Below are 22,292 nucleotides of genomic sequence, written 5' to 3'. Positions count from 1 at the left end.
AAATCTTTTTGGGTCTTCACAAGAAAGATTCTGCTCAGAAAGGTTCTAGTTCAGTGCAGTAAAGTTTTGATTAAAGGGACAGTGCTGTTGCTCAGCGGTAGGGATGTTTCTGAGAACTAATCTGCTGTCATGCTATATCCATTCATCGCCCACAGAGAGAGAGAACAAGGGAGGAGGGACAGGGGTGAGTGAATCGGGAGAACTGAAATAGAGCCTTATAAACCAACACACACAGGCTGCTGCTCTTTTTCATTCACTCAGAGGAGTCTGAAACGGTCGGCAAACTTTCAGAGGTGAAATAATTGCTAGGTTGCATATTTTCTGCGAGAGCAAGCATTGCTGACCGAGTCAGAACACATTAAACACAGTAACTCAAATCATGAATCAAGCATTTTAGCAAAGGTTTTCTCTTTACAGACATCAACAACTTTTCATGCATTAGAAAAGAACACGTAGCTTATGTTCTTGCGTTCTTATCTATATGTAAAAGAGAAATAGATTTAAGAGCCTCTTAAATGGGTTATAAACACACATCTGGAGGGGCATTTTTGGTTGTCCAGGTCTGTACATGGTAAGAAGGCTCTAATTAAGAAAATATATCTCTGCTTCGGGGCCCTTGGTATGAAGAGCTCATGTGTTCCTAATTTTTCCAGACCCACAAATACGTCCTGAATGAAATAAATAAACCGCCTCTAGCGGCACTGAATGGAATGGCAAAAATAATTAAATAGATGGATGCTGGTTTCTAGCTGTGGGATTACACTTCACCGCTACATTTTATCCTTTGGGGGGCCAAGCAAAATAACCTCCTAAAAATATTAAAAATAGTATAATCTCCCAGAAAGCGAAGGGAGGAGGGGTGGATCTCTGGCTAATGGTTGACAGACATTAGATAGAGAGACGCTAGAAATTATCTCCTCTCTGCCGGTGCCTGAGCTGCTGTGCAAGTTTGATCATAAATTACATTGTTAACTTTCTTGAACCCTTGGGGCTGTTCCTGTGTTAGAGTTGCTAGGTAACTAACCTTTTGTGTGTGTGTGCATGTGTGTGCGCGTGCAGGGATCCAGGGGGTGGAATAGAGATGTCTGATTTTGCACGGGAGGAGACGCCACCGGTCGACTGCAGTTCACGGAACTCTTACGTAGGAATGGACTCTAACCATCAGGTGTGTTTGTGTGTGTGCTTTGTTTGTGTGCATTGCGGGGTTTTTTTAAGCACTTTATCACCTGATTTGATTAATTAATCAGTTTCCTTAGATGTTATATAGTTCACAGAAATTAATTTCCACTGCAATTTGCCAGTGCCACCACAGCCAAAATGTTTTTTGAAGTCACACCACTCACATTAACAGATGAGGACAAGCTACAAATGTTATTATAATTTCGAATGTAAAAATAAATATAGCTGCAAGCAGCAATTACCGGGGTTCAAGCACTTTAAGGCCTTTAAGGTGGTCTTGGCCAACCTGGATGTATGACTGACAGTAAAACACATCCAATACGGAGAATAGGCTCACAGACACACACGCACACACACACACTGAAATTAAATTATTAAACTAGTATATTAATACTCAATCAGCATGCTTAAACACACACACATACATGCACACACATTTTGTTGCAGATATAGATATTTGAGATAAATTATAGGTGACACAAAATTTATTGCAAGTCTTCTATTTTTAAGAGTTAATGTCATTTTCAGGTTTCACTGTAATCATAATCTGGAATAATTGTAAAAACTGATATGTCTGTATAAACAAAATGGTAAAGTTTGACTCAATGTGATTTTAAATGTTATAATAGTGATTTTATAATGTCTTAGCATGAATCCATAGGCAAACCGATTAACAGTACTATTTTAGGGCATTTAATGAGCCCATTAGTGGTCTTCTGCTGCCATCTAGTGGTTATAGTTGCAATTTCTCATACAACACAGTGTTTTTAACCTTTACAACTATTATAGTGTTATTTTTTTGCCCAATCTCTCTTAAATTGTGCATGCTTGTTTAGAACGAAATGTATCATTTTACACAGTTTTGAGAGATGTTGTAGGCTTTCTTTTATGATTTATAGGCCTTTGGGTACACTATGTAAAGAACATATTATAAAATGATTGGTTTATAGTTGTAAAAATGCAAATGTTCAACATTTTTTGATAATTATTGACCTAGAGAGTCTATAGAATAGTACTGCACTGATTTTATTGATTTTGAGTTTAAAATCTATGACTAGTTAACAAAAGTAGGTGTTTTAAATAATCTCACATTTAATTAACAGTTTTATGGACAGCATTGGTCACAGAGGCAAAGTTGTTCAGAATGAGGAGATTTATCATATGATATGAAGATCTAGTGCTTGTGTGAATATATGAACATGTTCTACAAATTGAGGTCATTTTCAATACAAAAAAAAGTTTTTGAGGCCTTTTTAACTGATATAGCGCCACCTATGGTCCAATCGCATGCTTGTTATGAGTCATATGACACATGTTTTCACCAAGTTTCGTAAAGTTTTGAGTTTTTGTTTAGGTTTTATAGGCTTTTGGGTATATTTGACCAGACCCCATTTCTAAATGACCCCATTATAGGTAACCAAAGGACAAAATTCAACATTTTTTTGATAATTATTGATCTAAAGAGTCCAGAGAATAACACTGCAGGGGTTTGATCGAGAAACCTAGGACTAGTTCGCAAAAGCAGGTTTTTAACATATTTGTGAATATTTAATTAACCATTTGATTGACATTATTAGTCCCAGAGGTAAAGTTGTTCAGAATGAGGAGTTCTATCATACGATATGAAGATCTTGTGTTTTTGTGAATATATGAAGATTATCTAGAATTTGAGGTCATTTTCTATACAAATATTGTATTTTTGAGGCCTTTTCAGCTGTTATAGCACCAACTATGCTCCGATCTCCATGAAACTTTGTATGCTTGTTAAATGTCTTCTGTCACATGTTTTCACCAAGTTTCATAATGTTTTGAGTTTTCATTTAGGTTTTATAGGCTTTTGGGTATGTGTCGCCACAGCCCTTTTATAAATGACCCTGTTATAGCTAATCAAAAGACAAAATTCAATTTTTTTTGATAGTCATTGATCTACAGAGTCTAGAGAATTGTGCTGCAGTGGTTTGATTGAGATTGAACGAAAAACCTAGGACTAGTTCGCAAAAGTAGGTTTTTAACATAATTGAAAATATTTAATGAACGATTTGATTGACAGCATTAGTCCCAGAGGCGAAGTTGTTCATAATGAGGAGATCTATCATATGATATGAAGATCTAGTGTTTGTGTGTATATATGAACATGTTCTACAATTTGAGGTCATTTTCTATACAAATGTTGGGTTTTTGAGGTCTTTTTAACTGTTATAGCGCCACCTATGGTCCAATCTCCATGAAACTTTGCATGCTTGTTAAGAGTCATCTGACACATGGTTTCACCAAGTTTCATAAAGTTTTGAGTTTTTGTTTAGGTTTTATATGCTTATGGGTATATTTGACCACACCCCTTTTCTAAAGTACCCCGTTAAAGATAACCAAAGGACAAAATTCAAAAATTTTTTGATAATTATCTAAGGAGTCCAGAGAATATCGCTGCAGTGGTTTGATCGAGATTGAGCGAAAAACCTAGGACTAGTTCGAAAAAGTAGGTTTTGAACATATTTGTGAATAATTAAGGAACGATTTGACTGACAGCAATGGTTTTTGAGGCAAAGTTGTGCATTATGAGGAGGTCTATCGAATGATATGCATATTGTGTGGATTTGTGAAACACCACAGGATTACTGAGCCAAAAAACGAATTAGCGCCAACTAGTGGCCGTTTTCTTTCAAAATTCTTACAGACTTTTAGGGCCATGAGTCGAACATGCCCACCGAGTTTTGTTCTGATTGACCTCCGTTAACCTTGTCCAATAGGTGCCTAAACTTCTTTGGCCAATGGCAGCCATGTTTTTTGAGATGCGCGAATGTCCTCATAGACACTTGTGCCCTTTTAAACGAGGACACTGCATACCAATTTTCAAGTCGATCGGACCAACGGTTGCATAGTTATAGTCAGTTTTAGTTTTTTTTCGTCTTATAGCGCCAGAAATGCGCTATAAGACGAAAAAGTGGCAGAAATGCGAATAATTTTTTATTTGACCAAAGGTTGAGCTTGCACATGTGTACCAAGTTTGGTGAAGATATCTCAGTCCGTTCAGGAGTTATAGCCATTTTAGTAAAAATTGCCCCGTCCCTAACAGACATTTTTACGTCCCTAAGCGACGGTGAGTTGAAATTTCAACTTTATTTTGATAATGTTTCTGATATATACTGTCCAAAGAACATTTCTGGACTGGTTTGGTTCTGATCGGGTGAAAAACCTAGGACTAGTTCACAAAAGTAGGTTTCTTACAAAATTCAAAATGGCGGAAATTTTTTATAGACGGAAATGAAATCGGAGATAGCCGACATTTTGTTTTGATTGAGCCAAGGAATCCAATGATATAAGACAATTGAGTCTACGACAAATGGTGTAGGAGTTATGAGGGCTTTTGTGTTTTTGATCCCTGTAGCGCCCCCTATTGGCCGATTGCGGTGAGTCTTTGGATCTGACAAGAAGGCCGGACTACTACAATCTGACAAAGTTTCAGCTCTCTAGGCCTTACTGTTTGGGCTGCACGATCAGTTTTAGGGAATAATAATAATAAAAATCCTAACAATTACAATAGGGTTTCAGCACTACGTGCTTGAACCCCTAATAATTATTTGCTTTATAATTAGCTAAAAAAGAGTCTGAAATAATTGTTTTCTGATTATGAAAAAGACCTCTGTGATAGTTACCTTGAATTTTTAATCTATGTTCCAGAACATCAAAAATTACCAATGAAAACATTTATTATAAATTGTGTTATGTTCATTGTAACCAGAGTTGGGTGTAATGCATCACTAAGTAATTAATTACTGTAATTTAATTTAAAGTAAAATATTCTTCTAAATTCCTGTAATTTAAAGGGGTCATATGACGTTGCTAAAAAAAGAACATTAATTTGTGTATTTGGTGTACTGCAATGTGTTTATGCGGTTTAAGGTTCAAAAAACATTATTTTCCACATACTGTACATTATTGTTGCTCCTCTATGCCCCGCCTTTCTGAAACGCATCGATCAGCAGTCTGAAAAGCGAGGTGTGCTCTGATTAGCCAGCTATCCAGTGCGTTGTGATTGGCCGAATACCCCAAGTGTGTGACGGAAATGTTACGCCCCTTACCATACTGTGATGCCGTGTCCCGGAGCGACGAGACAAAAACATTAAAACCCATTATAAACGAGGCATTTGTTGCATCCAGTGGGGACATAATTACTGATTATTAGGGCTGGGTATCGATTCAGATGTCCCGATTCGATTTCGATTCGCAAGCTATCGATTCGATTCGATTCGAGATTCTTTTTTATTACATTCAGTGAATATAGTTTTAATACAAATGCTATTGATATTTCTAAAAAATGAACAGTAAACATCAGTTTACAAATGATGAATTAATAAAAAGAAATTAAGAACCACATGCCTGTATTTTAAACCTATAATTTTTTTTTGTACAGGGTCCTTTTTTAAATAATAATAGGGCCCTATAAAATGTTCTTAAATTTTCTGGTAATCAGATGAAGGCATAAAACATAAATGTATTTTTTGGCAAACAAAGTGCTGAAACAGAGGTTTACTGTTAAAATTAAAAAGAAAACAGATGTGATTATTCCTTTAAAAATAAATATTTATTAACAGTAGTAGCATTGAGTCATAAGACTGCTAAATAGTAATATATTCTGACAGTAGAACGTTAAACTAAACTTTTATTTTGACGGGTTGCCTTGAAGAACTTCCAGCTGCTGTGTATGTGATATGATGGTAGATTTCTCAAATGAAACTGTAAGTGCTAATGAAGTGACTCTCAGAGCAGCTGGAGATGACATTTCTTGTTCATATCATCATATAGTGAGACGGCAGAAGCTGAAAACACTGCGAGCGTCATCCGCGCTTTAGTATGTGTGTAGTAAACAAAAAAGTGCGCCGCACCAGCCACCATTCATTCATTGCAGAAATCATGGCACTTTATGCGTGATATCAAATGCTTCCGCAGATTTATAGTATTATTACAGCATTTCACCTGAGCATTGCGAATTGCACGTATGGCCATGATAAGTGCTGAATGAATGACAAGACTTCTGTTGTAACATCACGCAAGGTAAATGCGGGTGACATCTAGTGGAGAAGACTAATGATAAGATTCACGTTAATCAGATCTTGTTTTAAATGTGTACTGAAAAAAATACTGGAAAAGATCGATTCGCGGCTTTTGAGAATCGATATCGAATTGACATCATTTTAAAAGACGATTAATCGGAAGATTTTTTTTGCCCAGCCCTACTGATTATAATGACTTATACTGTCTTTTTACATGTTGCGTATCGCGCTGCGAAAAACATAAAACCTTGTCTGCATTTGTGATCGGAGAAATGACAAACAACAAGCGCTACTCTACACTGCTCAAAACTCGCATTTGAAGCATCGGTGGCAAATTCTTTAAATATGAAAACGTAATTACAGTGTCACAGGTGCAGTGCTGAGCGGACTGAGGAGCAAGGAACGGAGAGAGACGAGGAGTACATCAATCCAAATGGGTTTAATTGATACAAAGGAACATGGAACACTCACGCTATACATGAACATTCACATACAATACCGGACGCTGGAGTACACACAGGAACACTATTTATACACACAGGAGGAGGGGATGACGAGACACACCTGGGAGCAATGAAACATCAAGGGAAACACCTGGGACATATGAACTAAACTAATCAGGACAGGAACAGGAAACTAACCAAATAAGTGCATGGGAAGGCACATGGTTAGCAAGACACACACAAAACATGGAACAGAGTCTGAGTCAGAACCGCCAGACTGTCCTTGCAAAGTTGGAATTTATAGAAACCGACACCGGCATTGTAGGCTATACTCTCCCAGGAAACAGTCCTCGTCCTCCATAAAATGCTCTGCACACATCTGAATATTTAGGTTGAACTGTTCCGGAATAGTGTTGTAAATACAACTTAACCACTGATTTCTAGTTGTGTCCTCTTTTGGAAAGCCAAACAAAGTAGTTTCGCTTTCACAACGAAACACACAGCGTTTCCACTATAGCGAGAATAAAAGTTACGCCTTCTTTCTTTGTGTGAACATTTGGGCGGCGTTATGCAAATCTTCCCACACAGTGACGTAGACATGTGGGGGCGTGTTTGAACGAGCCGTTTTAGGTAGGCGTGGTTGACTCTGAACTTTTATAAAGAATATCTCTTTGGATTTGAGACTTTAGTCTTTGCAACTTTACAGATCTTCTTTATGCACCAAGTGCTTGTAACACTTCAAAGAGAAAGGAAAAATTGAAATCGCATCATATGACCCCTTTAAGTGCAATAATTAAATTACAGAAAAAGTAAAAAATAACAATAATTTAATTAAAAGAGCAGTTTCATTTCAATCCTTGTACTGTTAAACTGATCAAGGCTGATATGCCATTTAGAAAGAACATATGTATGTGTATGTATGTGTGTATATATATATATATATATATATATAATTTTATTTTATTTTTTTATTTTTTTAGTGGTAAAATTTGTGAATATTAGTGTTATTAGCTAAATGAAGCTGTCCTGGTTTAGAATCTTTGTCTGTTTGAGGGCAACCCTTCAGTCAGAATCCTTTTGCTGCAGTTTAATTGGTGAAACCTCAGGGGTGTTATGTTCTGGCTTATTGTACTGCTTGTCCCAAACTGTCTGTGTGTTCGGTCAGAAACTGATTGTTGAATCCTGAAATCATAAAGCGGAATCTCAAGCTGAAAGTCATGTCAATTAGTTGTCGTGTGATTAAATGACTGTGATGTGTTTTTGTGCAAGTCTGCTAAATTAGTAACAGTGATGGGAAGATACAAACGTCATGATCTCATGTAAATGACTCATCAGAGCTGTTTCATTGATCTTATCCATCTCTCTCTCCCTACAGATAACATCCCATGGAGGCTCAGTCACAACCAAATGTGAGTCATAAATTTTGTTTTTAAACTTCTGACTGTATTAGTATCTGGTAACCACAAAAAAGGAATAGTTGAAAATTGAAAGTTCTGTCATTATTTACTCACCTGCATTTAAACAAAAGTCTTGCCTGTCAAGAATCTCCTTTCTCTTGATCAATCATTATTGATTGTGTGTGAGTGTGTGTATATATATATATATATATATATATATATACATATAGCAACCCTGAAGTCTTAAGATGACAGCAGCAGGAACATTACATGGTGTTCACTAGAAGTTGTATGACTTTTTTTGAGTTGTTAAAAACTCAAAGGACACTGTGTTGTGAACCAGGTTTACCGTAGCTATAAATAGAAGTGTTTAGGATCAAAGAGAAGAGATTTTCTGCAGACAGCAGCGATATGTCAGAGGACCTGCAGTACTGCGTGCACAGGCCAGGTCAGGGATGTGTTTGAATAAAGTTGCAAAGGTGAGCGGGAGAGAGAGAGAGAGAGAGAGAGAGAGAGAGAGAGAGGGCGGATGTATTAGGTTAATGAATAAGTTATAAAACTTGACCTTCTCTGTCTCTCTCTCTGTCTGTTTGCAGGGGCAGGTGTTGGAAAGGCTCCTGATGACATCAGTTTGAGTTTGGCTCAGAGTTGCAGTCAAGACCAAGGTGTGAATCTTAATTAACTTCAGCTATAGAATAATGCAATGCAAATTAGTCTCTTTTCACCCAATTCTGTCATTATTTACTCGCCCTCATGTTATTCTAAATCAGTTTGAAGTTGTTTTTTTCCATGTAACATCCAGACCGACACTGATGTATGTCAAATATTTTCTTATAGGATAGATTTCAAAGATAATACCATCAGGAATCAGTTTTCCCTTCACTTTCTAATGGCAATGAAAATGTGCAATTTATGTATTTGTTTTCTAAACTGGCTCACAAGGTGCTTTGGTGGTTTGGGAAAGTTTCTCAGAGTCATACATGCAATAAAACGTCTTTGTGTCCTCTGCAGAACAGAGAATTGGTCGGTTAGGCTCGTATTCTTACTGATTGTAGTTTTATTCAACTGTAAACTGTTTCATAAAAGCTGAAAACCTGTAATATAGAGCTGAAACTTGTCTAAGATGAAAATGGATGTCTCTCTGTGATCAGTATAAAAGCCTTTTTTGAATAATAAGATGACACAGAGAGGTAACGTCAGCACTGCATGGTGGGCTCAGACATTCTGAAGCACATAATCAAAAGACCTTATGGACAGTGGTTTTTGGATAGTGTGCAGAATGGATTCTTGGTAATGGAGTTGTAACTGATTTTGGCAGAGGACTGTATCGGTTGTTAACACTGCATTAGTGCTCAAGAAACTGTTTATTATGAATGTACATAACTACATTTAGACTTGACCCTGATTTATTTAAGTGTTTAAACATGTTTTTGGATTCAAAAACAGCTAAATGGGGCGAAATGTGGTCTCAGGGCTTATTTTTAAATGTTGGACTGTAATGCTGGATCATCATTTATCCAGTGATTGAAAAGTGGCTATTTGGTTATTGATTAACTTTATCATAAGGCCTGCACTGCCTAACAATGCGTGAACATTGCAGCGGAGAACTCAAAACACTACAACACTGCCACTTTGGGTTGTGTATGTAATTTTTGTCAGTAAACCACTGATATAATCATTATATATGCACACAATTACATTTGGAAAGATGCAAGCTTTGCTTCTGAATACCTAAACTAAAGATAGTTAACCCAGAAATTCTAAACTTCAATATTGAACTTGTATATAACAACTGGAAAGTGTGCAATATATAAACAAAATGATTTACACACTAAATCCAGCAGAAACTCCTGCACAATCTGCATATTTTTTAAATGTTTTTACAAATGTCAATACCTGCACCTTACTGCAATTTTCACTTGATATTTATGTGAAGTTGACAATTCTATACTCTTCAACTCTTTCACCACTTTCTCTGATCTGCTGTCAATCCTGCTATCAATCACACAAGCGTGTTGCTTGACTCCCATAGGAATGAATTAAAAGTGCCCACTCCCCTGCTCTTGCTCTGAGCCAATGTAAACACATTATAATTGACTAAAAGTGAAAAAAGGAAAGTCCCAATGAAGAGAAAGTCATTAGATTTTTATAACATAACACGGTCCGATAAATCGTTTGCAGTAAGACCTGGATTGTCCATTATGCACATAGGGCCAATCTTGACTCCAAGTCGATGTAACTTTCTTACACTTCTTTTTTTTATATTTCTCTTACCCTCTAGATTTGATGTCAGACCCAAAGATGTTCTGCCTCGTCTCCAATGACTCTTTTGCCTCCATGCAGCCATCAACCTCATTGGCTCAGGACCTTTATGGCTCCACCCCTCACCCTTTTAGTCAGTCCCTATTCTCTTGTGACACCGAAATTCCTGCCCATCTTTCCACCCACTCACAGTCTTTCCGGAAAGAGTCATCTCGACCTCGGAGATTGCCTCGCACATCAAGTTCTGCGGGATCTGCTTTTCCAGATCCTTCTCTGCCCGAGTTCAGCCTGTACCCTCCACCACGTCGGGGAGGACTGGATCCTGTCTGTGAAATGGAGAACTCCAGGTCACAGAGGGTGACAGAGAGCGCCGAGCAGCCGGACTCTGGGACTCCCAGCACTTCAGGAACAGAGTGTCACAGATATCATCCGAAGGAACGCCGCAGGATATCACGGTCTGTTTCTCGAGAGACAGGGGAAGGAGAGTGTGCAGGGGAAGGGGGATCTGGGTTGTACCAGTCGGAGGGTGTACAGGGGGGTTGGGAAAGAAAAGGTGGACGGAGTGCCGAAAGTTTGCGGAGTTTAAGTACACGCAGTAGCGGCTCCACTGAGAGCTACTGCAGTGGGACGGACCGGGATACCAATAGTACTTTGAGTAGCCTGCACAGTGAGCAGACAAGCTCCACGCACGTAGAGAGCCTGCTGTCACTGTCTGGGGACGAGAAGGTAAATGCGGGACATGCCGACCCACGTAACTCTAATGTAGCCTCGGGAGAGGCTAATAAAAACCCCCATGCCAACGAACTTGCTACCAAATTGCCCATTGGCGATGCTCCCAAACCTGCAAACTCAGAGGGCCAACAGGGGGAGGGAACTGTGGAGGCGGCATCAAGGACTAGCGTAGATGTCTCTGCTGGTATGTCCAACCAGCACCAGGAGGCAGCACTAGATGAAATGCGTCCCAAAACAGCCAATCTCGTTCACCGAGCTGCCTCCTCATCCGCCGCCGCCAGCCGTAGTGGCCGGCGACGAAACGGTAAGCAGCGAGCAAGCAGTTTTGATGCCAGCAGACACCGGGAATACATTTGCGGACGTGGCATGGCAACGAAAGGAGAGGAAGACTCTAGTGATCAGAGCGAACTTAGTTGTGCCTCCAGCCTACACTCCACCCACCAGCTCAGCACAGACTCCTCATCCAGCACACCCCACTCCTGCCCCTCTCCTGAGGATCGCCGTGGCCCCTCTCTACGGGCCAAAATGAACGGTGTGCAAACACATGGTCAGAAGGACAAGGAAAAGGAACGGGAGAAAGACAAGGAGAAGGGCAAGCGCAAAGCTTTGCGACGCACTCCAAGTACAGGCAGCGCCAAAACTCATGCCCGGGTCTTGAGCCTGGACAGCAGCACTACTGCTTGCCTTAATGACCCCCACCATTTGGGGGCACCAGCAAGTTCCAGACCCCTTACCACCTCCAAGTCGGACCTGGAGGCAAAAGAGGGGGAGGTGTTGGATGCGGCATCCCTGCTGGGAAGAGCCTCTCAGCTTGAGTCAGTGACCCGGTCGAGAAACAGTCTGCCCTGCCCCATTTCTCTTAGTCACACACAAGATGCAACCACAGGATCTCGAGGTGAGCACACAGAAATGCGAGTTTGTACATTAACTTATTCGCTAAGGGCTGGGAGATGATTAAAGCGATAAATAATTCTGTCATTATTTGCTCACCCTCATGTCATTCCAAACCTGTACAGTATATTTGCTTCCATGAACTACAAGGAGAAGCTTATCAGGATGTTCACGATGCTCTTTTCCATACATTTGAAAAGAATGGTGACCTGGGGCTGTCAAGGTCCAAAAATGATAAAAAGCTTTTTAAAATGCCCAAGCCATAAGACAGCTTTGTGTCAGGAACATGCTTGCATTCAAAGTCGCATTGTAACAGAAGTTAACTGTGACATACATCTGAGTAAAATGGATTATCAAAAAAAGAAAAAATTGTAGGATGGTGACTTGGTTCAATCCATTGGTTGTTGATTGGATGGTGGCAGATCTGAATGCAAGCTTGCAGTTGGGTTGTAATGAGGGGCGATGTTTAAGTGGACTGAATGATTGGAGAAGTCCGACACCAGAGAGTCCAGAGATGTTTCAATGGAAGATTGAGTTATGACATGCACTTTTTAATGCAGAAAGTCCATAGTACATCGCGATTTGTAACTAATGGTGATTGGTGAAAATCTGAATATGCGCACATTCAAAGACTTTTATCTGTTGCTCACACAAAGATATTTGTCTTGAAAACCATTGGTCAACATTCACTTTCAATGTATGGCAAAGCGTATACAACATTCTGCTCAACATGAAAAGAAAGAAAATCGTAGAGGTTTGGAATGAAATAAGGGTGAGTAAATGATGACCGCATTTTCATTTCTGGGTGAAATATCCCTGTTAAGTAGTGATCTCCTCCTGAGATCAGTCTGAAGTGCTAGACATCTGAGGTCTGCAGCAGGTCAGATGGATGTTTTTCAGCAGAATGTAGCTGATCAGATAAACAAGCTTTGCCCAGAAGCTAGTAGATGTACATGTAGTGTGTTTTGCCAGTGCAGCTATGACCCACAAACCCCTACAGAATTACTGAAGTCTTATTCTGACAGCCTGTTGAGTCTATATATGGAAGATCTGCAGGGTTTGTTCTTTCCTCTGGTCCACAGTGATCATGCAGTCTTTGTGCAACATTTGCTTGTGTGAAAGTGAATTGCAGTGTGAATGTGGATTCAGTAATGATAAAATATTTTGGCCCCTTAATTTCAGATTTAAACATGGCCACTTTCTCCATCTGTGTTTCTGTTTGGAAGCACAGAATGTGATATATAGAGATGTGTGTGATATTTATATGTGCGTGCTGTGTGTATGATATCTTTTCTTCTGTGTTTGTGCTAATATTTAGAGGATTTAGAGCATTGTCTAATGTTCGTTGTCATGTTTCTGTTATCTTCTCTTATAGCTTATTACTCAAAAATTAACTGGTCTGAACATAGCAGAAGCATTGTTCTAGAGCAAACCATTTTGTCTTGGTTTAAAGCCCTTTTAGTCCAGCATGAGATTGTTTAGACTGTTTTATTGTAGTAATAAAGTTTTACTTTCAGTGATAAGTCATCAGATAAGGTCAAAGTTCATCTGCAGTGGGAGTGCTGCAGTTAAAGTCCATGTTTAAAACTGCTTGCAAAGGCAGTGCGATTAACCATCTGGATGTCGGAAGATGACAAAGCAGGTTTAGTTTATATTATGCGTTTATAACTGGCAGTTTAGTTGGAAACACATTACCTTGAATTGTACTTTTTTCCTTTTAATCACAATAAGTTGTTTGCAAGTTCCTAAGTATGTTTCTTTAAATTGCTGCCTTTGACTGCACCATGTTCAGCAAAACTTTGCTATATGTTTAATATTTAAAGATTTATGTAAATAAATACAATTCATTACAAATAAATTTAAATATTGAAAAAATAAATACATATATACTGTATACAATATTACTTATATTATTTTTATATTAAAATGTTATATAATAGTTTATTAAATATTTACATGCATTTATTATAATATTTTTAATACATTTATATATATATATATATATATATATATATATATAATTGTATATGTACATATAAAAATGTATTTAAAATATTAGACCTAATAAATTAATGTAAATATTTTAATAATGTAAATCTAATTCTTGAGCCTAAAATTGCTTCTTTTGTTTTTTTTAACTCAGTTTTTGTTTTTTTCCCCCCAATACCATGTGGCATTAAATGACATGGGTAAGCATCAGGCACTTTGCATTTGTGTTTAATGATTCTTGTGTCTACTCTGGTCTTGCATGCAGCATTGCATGTTGCTAGTTCAATGAAAGCTCATTCTTGGTGGCTCCCCTACTGATGGACTCCCTCCTGCCTTTCTCTTCTTATGGCAGCCCCAGGGAATGATGACACAGTCACATTTCGCCGAGAGCGTAGTACGTTTCGTCGACAAGCGGTGCGTAGACGGCACAACGCAGGAAGTAACTCCACACCCCCCACCTCTCTCATCGGATCCCCGCTCAGGTACGACTAACCCGGCGAGCTGCTACAGAACACCAGCAACAGAAAACCTGTGCTGATGTCCACTTAATTATTCTCTTCAGCACATTTCATATCCTTTCTCTTTTGCTTATACACCTTTAACTGTCATTTCCACACTTCTCTGGTGCATTGCATGAAATCTAATCTTTAATTTGCTTGCTGCCCTCTTCTTGTTACTGTACGGACCTTTAACCCATCCTCAGAGAAGCCCAAGCTGATCTTTTTCTGACCAATGTGCTGGTACAGGAAGCCAACATTCTTGCATGTTGCCTTTTCCATGCAATTCAAATCTTATTTTTGTTCTTGCTGGAGTTGTTTCAGTACTTCTATTTATTTTTTCCCAATATCTATTTTTTTCTATTTTCTATTTTTTCTATTTTTGAGTCTTTCATGTGCTTTCACTTATTTTATCCTGTTCTGATGAACCACGTCACATGGTGTCTAACTTCACCCTCACTGTCACACACTTACACATTACACATGCTGCTTCTGGAGTCTCTACTACTGTATCCTGGAGAGTTACGGTCACTGCATCCTTCTCTCACGTAATAAACCTTCCCATAACCCCCAGACACAGTCATCCTTGCCATCATAGATGGCTTGAGATGAAGAGAGAGCGTTTGAGTGCTTTGTTTCATCATCAGGCCCGGGGCATGTCTGTCTCTCTTGAAGTATAATTATGCTTTTACTTAACTAACTTACAGAAATCACTCACAGGCTTTGTTCAGATAGGCAGCAAAAATCCAATGTATTTAGCATATCCAAATTAATTTTGTTTAGTTGTTTTTTGGCCAACAAGCAAAAACCAAATGGAGATTTATTTTTACAGACCTGAACCCAACAAAATCCACACACTACCATTCAAAAGTTTAGGGTCAGTAAGACTTTTAAAGAAATTAATAATTTTATTCAGCAAAGATGCTTTAAGTTGTAAAGTAAAGACTAACTTTTTTCAAATGCTGTTCTTTTGAACTTTCTATTTATCAAATAAACCTGAAATATTAAGCAGCACAACTATTTTTTATGATAAACGTTTCTTGAGAGCACCAAACCAGCATACTAAAATGTGGCATTTACTTTCTATTGAATGGTGAATGAGCAAGCAAGTGTATGTTTCACACACACCATCCAAATGAATGTGTAAACACAGTGATACCTAATGCTCATGTTGCACTGATGAGTTCAGCAGTTTTCCATAATCTCTTTCCAAAATGACAGTCAGCAACTCTCTTATTTCACTTGTTTTGCTGATGCTTATGTCATTTCTATGGCAACTTATGTAGATATTAGATATTAATATAACAAAATTTTCAAAACTGACTAGTCGGTTGGTTGCCTGAGTGACCAGTCAGTTAATCAACAACAAATAAACATTTCTGATTTTGGCTCTTGCAAGATCAGATAAAAAAAAAAAAACGAATTAGATTTTTGTGCATTGTGAACAAAGCCATCTATTTTCCCTCACTCTGTTTCTACCTGGTGATGTTCTGTTTGCACACACACACACACACACAAACCTCAAAATCGCTCTTGCTTTTTCAGGCGGTGAAATCGGAATACTCATCCTCTTCTCTTCCCATTCAGCAGCCCTCTCATTTTACACTTCCTCTCAGTTCTCATAACACTTCCAGAACCCCTATTCCTCTGTCTATCACAACCATCTGTCTGTTTTTCTCTCTAAAATGTGACCTTGCGCTTCCTTCCTTGTTCTGTTTTTGTCTGTCTTATCTTTATAGACACAAACACACACACACTTACTCTTACTTTATGGTTGGGCACAAGTATTTAAACATTCAGTTCTTTTTTTTACCTTTCACAGAGCAAAACTCACAAACTTATTTTGGCATTCATTTTGGGAAGTCTTAATGTGACTCATATTATAAAGTTTTATTTGGTATCATTATATATATATATATATATATATATATATATCCCTGTGTCACACATCCGAAGTCTGTTACTCATTCCGAATCATGCATATTTCTGCTCCTCCAGTCTGCAGGAAGCTCTGAGTCAGGTATCTCAAGCTTCAGGGTCACAGGTCAGAGGTCAGCCATCCCGCACGCCGTCTCAGGTGACGGTATTGAGCACTAGCGCCTCCCTGCTGGTCAGGAATGGAAGTGCGCAGCTGGAGGGCTGTCTGGATAAGGCGTCTACTGTGGGAGTGGCCAGCCTGCAGGATGACTTTGGTATGCGCTGTAAAATTGCCTGCTGTCTGTCACATCATCTTGTTATCGTCACACCTGCCTGTTATATTTGCATCCTGTGTGTCTCGCATTTGCACGCTGGCTGTCAGACTATTTGTCACGCCTGCATGCTGTTTCTTATCACATGCATGTCATATTCAGTCAGTGTGCATCTGTAGGTTTTCGTCATATTGAGAAGTTGTATTGGCTGTGGGACTTAATCGTTATTTATCGGTTTACTGATTTTTCTGCATGTATTTGTGTGTTTGGGATCACACTGATTACACTGGTAACATCATGATCTTGTATCAGATTTTGTATGCATGTAAATGTGACATGGTCTTTCTTTGGTCAGTCAAACTGACTGGTGGTCTAGAGGTATTGATGCACTCCCACTGCTGCGGTTAAGGTTTGCTTCCGGTGGGGGAACATGCTTGCTCTTTTCCTCCCGTGATCAATAGTGCATCTATATGTCTATAAATATCTCTTGTTTTTGAATAAACAAAGACAACAAAATCACGATATAGTGTGTTTTATGAGCTTATTTTTTAAAAAAAAAAATGCATCTGTAGACAAAGGATATTGTAGGTCTTGTTTACAACTGGTATTAACTTTGGTTTCATTGAAGATTCATTCCATAAACATTTAAATTTTAACAAGTGTTTCTGAATTTGGCTTTATTTGGTCAGATTACTAAATGTTTTGGACACGATTTACACCTGTAATACTGTATTTAGTGTTTTCCAACTGTGATCAGATCACATAATGGAAACCATAACAATTAATGTTGTTGCAGACTGTAAAGAGTTAATTTTTTAACTTGTATTGGGGGTCAGTGTCATGTCTATGGCAAAAGGCTTAATTGGCACACTAATATGACCCTGTGTAAAGTCTGCTATGTGACCCCTGACCCCTTGTGTGTTTGTGTGACTCAGGGAAGCTGACCCCACCTCTCTATGAGGTCGGAGGATGTGACATGTCCCTGGTGAACTTTGAACCTGCAACCAGACGAGCTTCCAACAACCTCTGGTGAGTTACAGCCAGTGTTGTTATTGTGATACTTTTTTTCAACATTTTTATTTTTAAATTTCACTTTCATTTTAGTTTTAGGTAAAGTTGTAGTAATTTTGTGCTTTGTCATTTTTATTAGTGTTTTAAATACATCTATATAGTTTGTATTAATTCATATTTCAGTTTTAGTCATTTTAGTATATCAAGTTGAACTAAATGAAAATGATACATGTTGTTTTGGTGACTAGCTAAAGTAAAAGCTATTTTTACTTTTTTTTTTTTTTTTTTCTCAAGTAAAATGTTTTATGAATGGTTTTAGTTTACTATAATACAGCACAGTGTACAGTACAACCAGAACCCAGAATCCTATGTTAAATATCTCAGAGCTAACAAAGACTTTCTCTCTGCAGGGAAACAGACTCCCACCTCTCCAGTTCTACCTCAGTTCGTTTTTACCCTCATGACCTGGTGAGTGCTACTGAACACACATACACATAGCATACACACACACACACACACACACTGAATGTTTTCTTTATGCAAACACTCAGAGATATAATTCAGCCACAGACTATGAGTAAATACACTGACATACAGTATGAGATTATGAATTGCGCACAATAGTGCTTGTGTGAGAAGCAGCACAGTTGAGAAAATTAGCTCAGAGAGAGTGTGTGTGTGTGTGTGTGTGTGTGTGTGTGTGTGAACTCACCCTGGCTTAGTTCTCCTTTCCTCAGATGCGTCTGAATCGTTTACTGTCCATGGACCCAGAGTTGTTGGAACAGCACGATGTGGATGGGAGTCCTGACCTTCAGGAGGCGCCGAACCGCTCGCAGGACTCCACACATAATCACACACACTCACACACGCACCCACACAAAACCAAGCAGTACTACCGCCTGTGGCTGCTGCCGTACCTGTGGGTCGGGCTGCACTTTGACAGACTCACACTACTTGCCCTCTTCGACAGGTACACACAAACACACACATTAATGTGCATTACTGATGTATCTCAGCTCATATACTGATGAATGCTGCATGTGTTTATGTGTGTTTGTCAGGAACCGGGAGGTTCTGGAGAATGTGCTCTCAGTGGCTCTGGGAATTCTTGTGGCCTTCCTAGGTTCTGTGCTGCTAGTTAATGGGTTCTTCACAGACATTTGGGTCTTTCAGTTCTGCCTCGTTATTGCCAGTTGCCAGTACTCATTGCTGAAGGTGAGAATCACACGTTTTTCAAATACACACCAATTTAACGAATAATTTTTAATGAAAATTTGTCTTTATGTTCTTCAATCAGAGTGTCCAACCCGACTCTTCATCACCGCGACATGTGAGTAAAACACATTCAAATACAATAACACACTTAATTACAATGAGCTAAAAGCATGTAAATTAGTGCTGGAAAAATGAATGTGTTAATTTCAATGATTAAAAATTGAAAGTTCTGTCATCATTTAATCACCCTTAAGTTGTTCCAAACCTGTATGAATTACTTTTTTCTGCTAAACGCAAAAGATGATGTTTTGTATAATGTTGGTATTCAAGCACAACCGTTTTCAACACTGAAAATGATCAGAGTGATTCTTGAGCACCAAATCATCATATAAGAAGGATTTCTGAAGGATCATGTGACTTTGAAAACTGGTGTAATGGCTGCTGGAAATTAGGCTTTGCCGTCACACGAAATTAAGTTACCTTTTAAAATATATTAAAATAGAAAAAAGTTTTAAATTGTAGTAATATTTCACAGTATTACTGTTTATTGTTGGTCAAATAAATGCAGCCTTGATGAGCAAAATAGACTTCTTTCAAAAACATTTCAGTCATATTGCTCTCAGTCTTTTGGTGTATATTCATGATTATATATGATATTTAATTAATAGCACCTAACATGATGAATTGCGATTAATTACAGAAAATGCATTACTTTTTGTTGAATATAAAAAAAAAAACATTTAAAGTTAAATGACAGATTGGGGGTCTTGGTTCAGATGCAATGTTTTTCTCTTCCTTCTGTGCATGGTTGTTTAGGGTCATAATCGAATCATCGCTTACAGCAGGCCTGTGTATTTCTGTCTGTGCTGTGGGCTGATTTGGCTGTTGCACTATGGGAGTGTATACAGCAGCTCCACTACAGTGTCTCTGTATGGAGTCGCTCTCACCAGCTCCGTCCTTCTGTCTCAGGCGCGGGATCTCCTCATTGGTGAGCACTGATACATACGAGGACATAAGTTCCCAGCCGATGAATATTTAGCTGTTATTGTTTTGCTCTTTTATTGAAATCAGCATGTTGTACGATTTTTCTCAGCATTCCTATAAAAGTAGAAAGACATTCCAGAGCTGAGTACAGAGAAAATCCTGCTGATGTGACGAGGCTTAAGCACTCCAGCTTTACATTATCTCTCTCTCTCTCTCTCTCTCTCTCTCTCTCTCTCTCTCCAGTTTTCACCCTGTGCTTTCCCATCATCTTCTTCGTTGGGCTGCTCCCTCAGATTAACACTTTCGTCATGTACCTGCTTGAGCAACTTGACATTCATGTCTTCGGAGGAAATGGTAAAACATATGCACACTTTTACATTAGGACTGGGAAAAATAAGCATATGCATTGTGATTGTTTCTGAAATGATTTCTTTTAATTTTAACAAATTATTATTACTATTAATGACTTTTGATTTTAATAATGTATTAATAAATGTTGAAATTAACATTAACTAAGATTAATCAATGCTTATAGTAATTTTTATTGTTATTTTGCCTTAATGTTGACAAATAGAACCTTATTGTAAAATGTTACCAATGTTTCTACTATTTCTTTTTATTTACATAAATTTCAGTTAAAGGGATAGTTCACCCAAAAATGAAAATTCTGTCATTAATTACTTACCCTCATGTCGTTCTAAACCTGTAAGACCTTCATTCATCTTCGGAACACAAATTAAGATATTTTTGATGAAATCCGAGAGCTCTCTTGACCCTCCATAGACAGCATGGGAACTAACACGGTCAAGACACAGAAAGGTAGTAAGGAGTCGGACATCGTTAAAATAGTCCATGTGACATCAGTGGTTCAACTGTAATTTTATGAAGCTACGAGAATACTTTTTGTGCGCAAAGAAAAAAAAAAGGACTTCATTCAACGATTTCTTCTCTTCATGCCTCGTGGTACTCTCGTGAATGGCGGCGGACTGACCCGGAAAAGAAGAAATCATTGAATAAAGTTGTTATTTTTGTTTTGGTTGTGCACAAAAAGTATTCTCGTAGCTTCATAAAGTTACGGTTGAACCACTGATGTCACAGAGAGCTCTCGGATTTCATCAAAAATATCTTAATTTGTGTTCCGAAGATGAATGAAGGTCTTACGGGTTTACTATTTCTTTAATAAACTACAAAACTGTGTTGTGTTTGTAGAGATTGGTGTTTCAGACATTCAGTGTTATGTCTATCTTCACTCCCAGCATGCACCAGTCTGCTTTCAGCTCTCTATAGTGTTGTGCGCAGCATCATCACCATAGTGATGCTCTATGGGTTCTGCTATGGCGCCCTAAAGGTGATGAATCACTCTACATTTCTTTTGAGTTCTTTCTGGATTTCAGTTGTATTTGTATGGATGCTGGATTGTTCTGTGTTGAGCACATTAAATATTCCTCTTAATATTATGTTTGTTTTCAGGACTCGTGGGATCCTCAGCACATTCCTGTGCTTTTCTCAGTGTTTTGTGGGCTGCTGGTTGCTGTTTCATACCATCTCAGCCGCCAAAGCAGTGACCCCTCTGATCTCATGTAAGTCTTTCTGCGAGTGTGTGGGTTTGTGTTTTTGATAAATAATTCTTGCAATTTTCCTGCTTTAGGTACTTTAAGTTCTTTGAGTATTTACTGTCTCAGACTTGATGTTTAAGGACCTTTTTGTTGTGTTTAGTTTGAATTAAGTGAATTTGAATATTGTCCCTTGTATGTGTAGTTCATTATTGCAATCAAAGGTCTTCCCTAATGTGAAAGAAAAAAATCCAGAGGATCCGCTTTCTGAAGTTCAGGATCCTTTACCTGAGAAACTCCGCAGCTCTGTGGTGAGCAATATAAATCTCACAAACATAGATAGAATCAGACATAAATGGACACAAATGGTCTCTTCTGTCTTGAATGATGCATCTGTGTCTCTTTCTTTCTCTCTGGCTACAGAATGAGAGACTACAGTCAGATGTGATTGTGTGTGTTGTCATTGCTGTCCTGTATTTTGCCATTCATGTCAGCACTGTCTTCGTTGCCTTACAGGTAAAACACTATGTTTAGAGATGGAGCATTGTTAAAATTCTGGCCAATACCAATATGCTGATAATTATTTGCATGTTGTGGCTTAATAACAACAATTAAAAGTGCCCCTATTATGGGTTATGAAAGGTTCATATTTTGGTTTTTGGAGTCCCCAACAACAGATTGACGTGCATGCAAGCTCAAAAAACACTTTCATTGTCTTATATTATGCATTCATTTTACCTTACTTGCTCAACGACTCGCAAACGATTCATTTTTCCAAACCCCTCCTTTGCGTGATGCTAATCTGCTGTGATTGATCCGAGCATTTGTGAGTGCAGTGCTGCTTTGTGTACATCCGTTACCAGGGAAACAGCTATTTTTACTGCTCCAAAAGCGGCACC

General features: G+C 38.4%; 1 protein-coding gene across 6 annotated transcripts in view; it reads left to right on the top strand.

Moving 5' to 3' along the window:
• The window catches only part of pcnx1 (pecanex 1), a 37,201-nt gene that overhangs the window by 3,124 nt on the left and 11,785 nt on the right, over positions 1-22,292 (top strand). Inside the window, exons 3-19 of one of the 6 annotated variants that reach the window (XM_016295590.1) lie at positions 1,060-1,165; positions 8,049-8,082; positions 8,667-8,735; positions 10,352-11,959; positions 14,303-14,426; positions 16,440-16,633; positions 17,566-17,659; positions 18,052-18,109; positions 18,364-18,611; positions 18,703-18,856; positions 18,939-18,971; positions 19,673-19,844; positions 20,084-20,194; positions 21,097-21,188; positions 21,311-21,420; positions 21,599-21,704; positions 21,817-21,909. In XM_016295590.1, the coding sequence (XP_016151076.1) occupies positions 1,060-1,165; positions 8,049-8,082; positions 8,667-8,735; positions 10,352-11,959; positions 14,303-14,426; positions 16,440-16,633; positions 17,566-17,659; positions 18,052-18,109; positions 18,364-18,611; positions 18,703-18,856; positions 18,939-18,971; positions 19,673-19,844; positions 20,084-20,194; positions 21,097-21,188; positions 21,311-21,420; positions 21,599-21,704; positions 21,817-21,909 (3,406 nt within the window). Of the gene's footprint in view, positions 1-1,059; positions 1,166-8,048; positions 8,083-8,666; positions 8,736-10,351; positions 11,960-14,296; positions 14,427-16,439; positions 16,634-17,565; positions 17,660-18,051; positions 18,110-18,363; positions 18,612-18,702; positions 18,857-18,938; positions 18,972-19,672; positions 19,845-20,083; positions 20,195-21,096; positions 21,189-21,310; positions 21,421-21,598; positions 21,705-21,816; positions 21,910-22,292 lie in introns of all 6 variants that reach the window. The other 5 variants (XM_016295591.1, XM_016295589.1, XM_016295592.1 and 2 more) reach the window with 5 other exon arrangements.

Source organism: Sinocyclocheilus grahami, unplaced genomic scaffold, assembly GCF_001515645.1.
Source record: "Sinocyclocheilus grahami isolate Dianchi unplaced genomic scaffold, SAMN03320097.WGS_v1.1 scaffold338.1, whole genome shotgun sequence".
NCBI classification, from domain to species: Eukaryota; Metazoa; Chordata; class Actinopteri; order Cypriniformes; family Cyprinidae; genus Sinocyclocheilus; species Sinocyclocheilus grahami.
Note: the sequence above shows the minus strand (reverse complement) of the source record. Positions and strands in the feature narration are given on the sequence as shown.